The sequence below is a fragment of the Seriola lalandi genome, unplaced genomic scaffold, assembly GCF_002814215.2.
Source record: "Seriola lalandi dorsalis isolate HSWRI2012SDOR001 ecotype SW California unplaced genomic scaffold, Sedor1 jcf7180002054448, whole genome shotgun sequence".
NCBI classification, from domain to species: domain Eukaryota; kingdom Metazoa; phylum Chordata; class Actinopteri; order Carangiformes; family Carangidae; genus Seriola; species Seriola lalandi.
The window spans coordinates 50,528-60,118 of record NW_019525001.1 but is presented as its reverse complement, the minus strand read 5'-3'; the positions used below and the strand labels follow the sequence as shown (position 1 = coordinate 60,118).

At 41.0% G+C, this 9,591-nt stretch overlaps 1 protein-coding gene across 1 annotated transcript in view; it reads left to right on the top strand.

The window, feature by feature from the left end:
- Positions 1-8,972, top strand: part of LOC111658516 (protein NLRC3-like) — a 19,938-nt gene extending 10,966 nt beyond the window's left edge. Inside the window, exons 7-9 of the mRNA XM_087175325.1 lie at positions 4,425-4,598; positions 4,734-4,780; positions 7,740-8,972. Coding sequence (XP_087031451.1) covers positions 4,425-4,598; positions 4,734-4,780; positions 7,740-8,299 — 781 coding nt within the window. The 3' untranslated portion in view covers positions 8,300-8,972. The remainder of the gene's footprint in view (positions 1-4,424; positions 4,599-4,733; positions 4,781-7,739) is intronic.
- The last annotated feature ends 619 nt before the right edge of the window (positions 8,973-9,591 follow it).

Here is a 9,591-nt window from a genome sequence, read left to right as displayed (position 1 = left end):
GACTTCTGTGTTGGTTTGTACAGTCAACAACCGAGCAACTAGCATGCTTCGCTCGTACCTTCTACATAGTTTTACCGGAGCCGTGATGCGAGGAAATAAACGATAGCGGCTGCAAGGCGGACTCAGTGGGTGGAACACACACCTAGCTCAGGGAGTGTCACCCACCTGGGGGAGGTGTTATTTCCCTTCATGACAACATCAAGGAAAAATCTCAATTGGCCTGTGTGAGCACACATTTTCTGAAAGGTGGAGCAAGCAAAAGAAGAGGATGGACTTTTCTCATGTTTGGGGGGTTTGTAGACAGGTCGGGGACACATATTACTGATAGAAAACCATGGAAAAGTGCATTTTGTATAATATGTCCCCTTTAAATTCAGGGGAAATTGCCTCATGCATACGCACCTTGTGGCTCTGGGAGTCCCAAAAAAAGAAAAGTTATTTAACAGTCCAGAGAGGCAGTCTGGAAAAAGGAAGAACATATGTTGTCTATTCATTTAGGTTGTCAGCTGTCACGTTGTCTCACACACAATGTATCTCTGCTCTTGTCCATTAATTCTGTGCACTGCATGCTTTAATTCTCCAACTCTACTGCATGAGCAGTGTAAACAGATCAATTGTCCCTTAAAATCAGTCAATTGGGGACATAATGCCTTTCGAACCACATTCCTCTCTGAATAAATCGCTCACAGGTCCCATTAAAGTGACGTCTGGCCTCCCTAACCTGGGCTGATAGATCCTGGTGGATATGAATCTTATTCTAGATGAGCTCACCTTTACTTCTGATCCTTTGTTTATCACTGAAATTGTGCAGCTTAACGAGGATAGGCCTGTTGTAATTTTTTTTGATGGTCTATGTGCCCTGTAGATCTTAATGGTTCCTTGCTTGCTTTCCAGCCCCAGTGTCCCAACCTGACAGCAAGTTTTCCCTTGGCACCTTCTTTAAGACCGATAACTCATATTTTGTCTCTGTGACTCCTATTTTCGTGGTCCTCGGCTTGGTCAGCTAGGGTCTCAACTTTTTGTTCAAGTTCAGTGACTCTGCTTTCCAGCAAGTTAGGAGTTACTCAGTCTGTCAAGGGTGGACTGCAGTACTGCAAATTTCTGCTCCATTAGGGTGCTTATTTTGTCTGTAAAATCCTTGGCAATAATGCTACATTTACCTCAGCTGGCTCACCTACACCATCATCCATGCTAGCCTAAGAGCAGGGCACGTATACCTTTTTCACTTCAGAGCATGTCCTCCTCAGAGTTTCTCGTAAATTGTGTCCCAGCAAAAGTCAACTAATTAGCTGTTGTTTAATCAGTCAAAAATAAGAAATATCTGCTATCAAGGCGAGAGGCAGGCGAAAACAATCCTCTCACATTGAGTGCATTACATCTTTTAAAGCAGCCGTGTATCACAGAAACCATTGGACATCTGCTCACAGGTTAAGATTTCCTGCATGGACTATGTGGCAACGGACAAGATGTATTACATGTTTATTTGCATTCTTTATTGTGTCCACCTAACTTTTGACCAAGTTTGGGGGAGGTTTGACAATGCATTATAGACTTGCAACCACTTCCTATTTCAACATTCACCATGTTGCCAGAGCTACATCCCTAGATGGAAACTCACAATTTTCGCAATGTAGCATTGTCAAGGGAAGTATTTTCTGACCATGTTTGAGGAGGGTCTGGTCAAACTGCTAGGAGGAGTACATGAAATTGTCAAACATTAATTTTTCTATTACCATTAGGTGGCACTATGAGTATTACTAAATATGGGCATGGAGATGTCTGTAAGCTGGGATTCGAACATATAAGGTTTGGGGCAGTTTGGACAATGCGTGTTGGCGGGTCCTCCAACAGGTCTTCCAACAAAAACTCAAATGTTTCACAATTGAACAACACAAAAGTCTTAAGATGAGATTTACCAAATACGATGTCGATCAGATCAATTCTCTAGTTTGTTAAAGTACAACACTCGTAAATTACAAAAACAGCACCAAAATTGGAAACTAAATTAAAAATGGTAGACTTCATATTGGGTTTAGACTATAGGTGCAAGAGGCTTTTTTTTGTAAGTATTGGCATGTTTCATGTGCCTGTCAATGGGTTTGAGGGGTAAGTAGGACCCAAATGCAGCCAACTCTTGGGAGAACAGTTCCAGGTGAGAGTCTGAGAAGGGGTCAGCCAGCGTGAAAAGAGACCTGATGACCGACGAGGGCGCTTGCTGACAGGATGGATGCACCCTCAAAAAGGCCATGAGGCTGGCGTAGACCGTTGGGTCCATTTCTTTGTTGGTTCGTTCTGTCAATGGGTTTGAGGGGTAAGTAGGACCCAAATGCAGCCAACTCTTGGGAGAACGGTTCAGACAGGTTTATTAACAAACGTGAACGTGACATGAACAAACCCAGAACAAAACTGACAAACCAACCCAGACAAAGGGAAGCACAAAGACTATATAGACAAGGGAGGCAAGGGTGATTGAACACAGGTGAAACACATTAGGGCGGGGCAGACAATCACCACACAAACAAGACCAAGACAGGAAGCAAAACACTGAGACACACAAGGAAACCTTATTACAAAATAAAACAGGAAGTAAGTCCAAAACAAAACTAACAAAAAGTGTCTGCCATAGCAAACCATGACAGTGCCTAGTTATTTTCGTACATGTAGGTGAAACCAACGGGGGTATGAAGACCCCATTTTCTAGGGGCGCCATTTTGCCACACCCATGTGCAAGTACCATAAAATATGTCAATTTTCACCAGGCCTGACAAAGTTTCATGAGTTTTTGAGTATAGCAAGGCCACCAAAAAGACAATTTTCTTTTTGGTACAGAAGAATAATCATGAACACAACAGTTTTAATGGGATTCTTGAATTGGGCAGTGCTCAGGCTGCAGGTTAGTCAGTGAGAGATTAGAATTTAAATTTGACAGTACAGCAGTAAATACAGCACCAGACATATTTGAACTTGAACTCACTCTGCTGCTCTGCTCCTCCTGCTGATAGATGCACGAGTCAGCAACTGCTACCTCGAGTGTTTTAAGTGATGGCTCTGTGAGCATAGCGTGCGCGTTATTCTCAACTGAAATTAATTGCCAATTTTAAGGGCTAAATATGCTAAAAAAACTTATGAAACTCTGCACATACACCAGGCTTGGTGAAAATGTACCTGTTTTATGGGTCTTGCATGTGGGTGAAGCAAAATGGCTTGATAGCACCCTGTAGAAAATTTCGAAGAGGCACTACTCGCCCACTACTTTTTTTACCCACTACTTTTTTGTTCTATCTACATGTACAAAATTCAGTATGCAGATGTAACATGCCAAGAACTACAAGAAATCCCAATCCAACTCTCAACCCTACAAGAAAGTCAGCTATTTTGAATTTACTTTATTACATTTTGAATTTTAGGGCTGTATTTGCCATTTACAGGTGCTGTACTTTTAAGAACTCCTCCTAGAGAATTTATCAGATCAACATCATATTTAGTTAGTCTAATCTTAAGACATTTGCAATTCTAAATTGCGAAGCTTTTGAGTTTTTGTTGAATGGAATTTGTTTCACAGTGAAAAAGTAATTTGTAACATGCATTGAGCATGCATTGTCTCTTGATCTATTTGTGATATGTAATGCTGGGACCACTTTATCCACTGCAGCAACTCCGGTCAGAGAGTGAAGGCAGACACAGGGAACAGTTCTTGCTCTTTATATAGATTTAGAGGATTGGCAGCACATGCATCTTCAACATGACATTGGCATGGCGATGAATGATCCACTAACAGATGAATTGAACTGAGAATGGTTTACTGTAAAATAGATAATAGAAATATTATTTAACAGATTAAATTTAAATACTAAAGACACCAGACGTTATCACACTAGCAATATCCCTTACTAGCCATTTAAACAGAACAGCGCCTAGAATATCTTAATTAGCCTCCCACATTCACACACATGTAACACGTATCACATGGCTAATTAGTTGGGGTTAGCTCAACCGAGAGCAAGTCGATAATGCACATTATCAGAACCAGAACAGAAATATATGAGGCAAGGCCACTTAACAGAACCTACATATAAAATTATATCACATGAACAACTGGTTTTTCAAGCCATTAATAATCAGCAGAGTAAGTGATAGTATCAGGTTATTATGTACCCATGCGTGAATATGACCTGATGTTGCTGGCCACAGAGCTGTGAATGAGCCAATGATACTAGACGGATACTTGAAACAGGTGAACCAGTCAACCAATACATGCACAACTTAAGTGCTGTGCCTGAACCAATGCTGTGTCCCCATCAGTGTCACTGACAATTATAGTCTATAAAACTTGAAAGTTAAACATGGAACTAGTTTTACAGGACAGTTTACACTGACAGTAAGTTGGGTTGTCCTGGTTGTGTGTGTGTTTGTGTGTGTATTAGTCTGTCAGGCTGTCTGGTCACAGAGGAAGGCTGTGCTTCTCTGGCCTCAGCTCTCAGCTCCAACCCCTCCCATCTGAGAGAGCTGGACCTGAGCTACAATCATCCAGGAGACTCAGGAGTGAAGCTGCTGTCTGCTGGACTGGAGGATCCACACTGGAGACTGGACACTCTCAGGTATGGACAGATGGACAGACAACATCAGCTCTCACTGTTTCTCTATCTCTCTAACTGAGGAGCTCTTTTTCATGTTTCATGGTGGATATGAGTGAAGGTGGACGAAGTTGACTCTGACTTTCTTTCTTCCTCCAGGGTGGACTATTGTGGACCACAGAGACTGAGACCTGGTGTGTGGAAATGTGAGTGTATTTTAAATTTGATTCACGAAAACACAGCTGTACATGTTAAACTATATTTTTACATTTTCTTGACTGAAGTACAAAGATGAATTTCATTCAGGATTTAATTTCTGTTTCTAGTGTGTGTGGCTGGAAAGATTTTGGAATTTAATCAATCAATCAATCAATCAATTTAAAATCCACAAACACAACAAACTGACCACAGTGATCCAACAAATCTCATCAAAACACTTTATTAATAGTGAAGCCAACAGAAAGCTGTAAATTGTGTTCAGGAAGCCTTCAGTTGTCTTCTCTGGTTTAATAAATCAGTGTTGAAAAAACCTACAAGTCATAAACATAACAGATCATAATTAATGTCACAAAGTTCCACCCTGAATGGCAGACGTGGAGCCAGATGTGTGATACATCTGCACAAAACTGGTATTTCTATAAAAAGAAATACCAGACCTCAGACCAGACCATCACACAGACCTCAGACAGTGTACAGCATAGTAAAAGTGTGCTCCAAGATTGTTCAGCAGAGGGACTTGGGCTCCCGATGGGAAGAACAGGTGACTGAGGAAGCAAAAAATTATACAAATTAATTAATTATACTAATTGTTACTCCAAGTCCTTTATTGCTTCTGCTATTAGGCTGCTCAACACAGACAATACTCATATTAAATGATTGTTATTTTAGAGTAATTCACTGGATATGTTGTTCAGTTTATTGCTTTTATTTATTGTTTTACTTATTTAACTGCCCAATGCCTTTTAATATGTTTTCCTCTGATAGTTTAACTATATCAGGTTGGTTGGTTGTCTGTTGAGACCAAATGTATGGACTGGGAAGCTACAAATGAATTGCCCATGGGGGATAAATAAAGTCTGAACTGAACTGAACTGAACTGCAATGAACAGATAGTTTAAGAGCCAGCTGCAGGTGATAAGTTGGAAAATAGGCTGAGACAGAATTTTGATAGCAAAACATTGTTTGTTGATGTTATTGTCAGTGTCTCTGATTAGTGATTTACAGTTCGCCGTGGAGACTGAAAAAACAATTAAAGACTTATTTATGAAGTTAATGACGTTAGTTGTGGTTAATTTTATCATTCTTATTTCCATTAGAGGCATTATTTTATTTCCTTGTTTTTGTTCTTTTCATTACATTCTTTATTGTGAAGCACTTTTGTTGGGTTCAATCATTTATATTACTGTTAGGGTTGCCACCTTTTAATTTTAGAAATAAGGGAGAAAATTGCTTCTGGTTTAATTCAATACAGGACGCGGCCTTTTATTTTCAAATACAGGACGTATTAAACTGGTCAGGTTGCAACCCTAATTACTATACTTGTTGAAACACTGTGTACAGAGTAAGACTCAAGATGACCACTACTGAATGTATGTTACTATACTATTACTGAGAACTGGATACAGGTGACACTTTTGCCTTTGCTGTTGCTGCTTTAAACTTCACACCCAAAGTTAGTGTAGTGGAATTGTACACCTTCACACTGCAAACACAAGCACCCCATGAGACTGTTGCACAGTATGTGCCTGTACTGCATGCATTAAAATATGGATTGGATGATAAAATAAACGAAATGTTCCGTGAACAGCTCACTGAACATGTGCTTCACCAAGGAAAAAGGCCCAGAAGAGAATTGTTTGGCAGCTGAACATACTGGCCTTAGAGTTGCTGAGATTAAAAGATTTGTTCCTTAACCCACAACCAGGCAGGGGGGCTACAACCTGGGTGGATATCCCACAGGCTAGGGCCCCTACCCCACCAGGATGAGGATGCCCTGTCTACAAGAGCTTCCTGTAAACACAATTCGCAGTTAGAATGTGCACACCTCACGCATTCCTTTGACCATGTGTAAACACGGTTTTCCAAGTGAGCCAAGTTAGTTACAACAAAGTGAAAATGTGATGCAATGTAATGCACGCTCTTTGCCCTCATCTGTAACAGCTTCAGTTTCACAATTGTTTAAATTGCTCTTCTTTCTCATCTTACTTCTCTGTGTCGGATAACTTCTTGTGGCGACTGTGATTTTTATACAAACTGATTGATTAAAGGAGTGTCTTCATCCATTTATGGCTAATTGTGAGAATGGAAATGAGGCATGTGCATCTGCGCCCAATTTCTCAATGAGTGAGATTTATAAATTGGAACCATGTGAACATATTTATAATTCTGTTTCCCATTTGCCCTCATGTGTCTTATAGTCTGCGTCTCCCTTTGTCTTGTGCCAGAGTGTTTCGTTCTGTTCGTGCACCCCAGCCAGTCATCACAGATCTTGCCTTGCCTTGTCTCTGCCTTGTTGAATATATTCTTTACCTCCATGCAAGTGATTTTTTGTTTGTATTTTAATAGTTTAGAGTCATCTGTTTTGTCAAGTTTATAGCAGTTTTTGTAGCCTCTTTTGGAGTGAATTTTTGTTCTAGTTGTTGATGCTTAGGTGTAATTGTTGAGCCTCTGTTTTTTGAGAGCATTTTTAGTTGGTCTTTATAGTGTAGTGTTCATAGTGTTTAGCTTTTGTCTTCCTCCTTGTGGAGTGATTTTCTGTTGGTTTATTCCTTTTTGTTTCTGCTGTTTTGTCCCTCCATTTTGAGTGGTTTTTGTTTATTAGATTTTTTTCCCCTGATAAGTTTAGTCTTGACTAGATAGTATAAATTCCATAGCTGGTTTATTTTGTCACTCACAGCCGAGGTTGGAATATATTAATAAAGCCTGCCTTATTGGACACTCTGCATCTGAGTCCTCTTTATAGTCCAGGCCTGACACATGTTCAGTAACTGTTGATGTTCTTATAACTGGATTGTTGGATCTTACTTTAAATGTAGTCAAACATTAGTCACAGTTGAATATGAAATGTTAGTTTGAATGATTCTTTTTCAGTTATTGTCAGTAAAGTTGTTGATAAATCAACAGATGATAAACTGCAGCTGTGTTGTGTCTTGTTCTCTCCATCAGACGCCTGTCAACTGGAACTGGACACAAACACAGTGAACAGAGAACTTAAACTGTCCGACAACAACAGGATGGTGGCATGGGTGATAGAGGATCAGTCATATCCTGATCATCCAGACAGATTTGATGTCTGGTATCAGCTGCTGTGTAGAGATGGTCTGACTGGTCGCTGTTACTGGGAGGTCGAATGGAGAGGAGATGTTCATATATCAGTGAGTTACAGAGGAATCAGAGGGAGAGGAGCCAGTAGAGACTGTGTATTTGGAAGAAATGATCAGTCCTGGAGCCTCAGCTGCTCTGATGATGATGATGGTTACTCTGTCTGGCACAACAACAGAAAAACACCCATCACCACCTCCTCCTCCTCCTCCATCTCTCACAGAGTAGCAGTGTATGTGGACTTTCCTGCTGGCACTCTGTCCTTCTACAGAGTCTCCTCTGACACACTGATCCACCTCCACACCTTCACCACCACATTCACTCAACCTCTGTATCCTGGTTTTGGGTTCCACTCATTGGGTTCCTCAGTGTCTCTGTGTCTTCATGCCTTCAATCAAAGTTGACTCTGTTCACCATCACACATAGCATCAGACTTGTCTGATTTCATTTGATGATCAACATTTTAACAGTTTTGTAAAATGCTTTTCAGTCTGTACAATGATTGCTTTGTCTCAGTTCACTCTGCTGTTGTTACGGTCAGCATCCAATGAGCAGCATCCAGCTGTGTTGGAAATTGTTTTTGAAAGTCTGAACAGCCATGGAAGCCCAGTGTGACCTCAAAATCACAACTTACTTAGTTATCAAATCCAATGTGTTATCGTAGTTATCTCCTGCATTTTATTAAACCATTATCATTATATAACTGTACATAACTTGATACGTTTCACTGTCTGGACAGATCATAGTGACACTTGGAGTCTTGATCTATAATTACAGATACTGTTATTAAGTTCAGAACACATCACTGAGTCTGTGGATTGATTCATTTGATAAAAATGAGGTGTATCTATTCTGTGACAGGGGCAAGTGATGGACATCAAAACTAGACTACTGCTCGCAACAGAAGCGCATATCTCTCCGTCGGTCATCAAGCAATTTGACTCCTCTGCTCTGCCTGAATCACATGTAGAGATAATCTTTATAAATGATTTTCACCTAATTTATGGATAGTTTTATCATGGGTGATGATGAATGAAAGGATCTTTTCATCTTCACTAATAAACCAACGTTACATTATGTTACTTGATGAACGAGAGAGAAAGAAGAGTGACCAAAAAAGCGATTGTGTCCCTTTTTGCTGCCCCCCTCTCTCATTGACTCCAGAATTTCTTTTTAACACCATAAGAAGCAGCAGCATCAGAAACTGAACTAATGGACGTTTTCTGCCTGTCTGTCCATCTCCTAATGCTCTTAACTCACACCAGCTCCTACGCACAACAAGCTGTCACAACCTGCTCTACTTCTCAGTGTTTTTCCACTCACCCTGCCTCTGTCTCACTCTCCACTCTGCCACACCTCCTCATCAGCCTCACTGTCCTCACCTGTTGCCCCCAGCTGCACTCCATCTCCATTCAAGCCAGTATCTAAGCAGCCTTGGTCCACTCACTCATTGCCAGACTGTTCTCTATATTATGCAAGACTTTCCAGCGTTCATCTCCACACCGGCTTCCCGTTATCGACCCCGCTCGTCTCTCACTATCCTGCCTCGTCTCTGCCCTGGTAAACCCCTCAGCCTTCTGTCCGCGACCATGTGGCTGTTTGGCGTTCTCCAGCTCCGACATCGCAACGTGAGTGCTTCCCCGCTGGTTTCCTGGTCCTTCGTCTGGCTCTGATTACCCGCCTGCCTGCTCCTTCC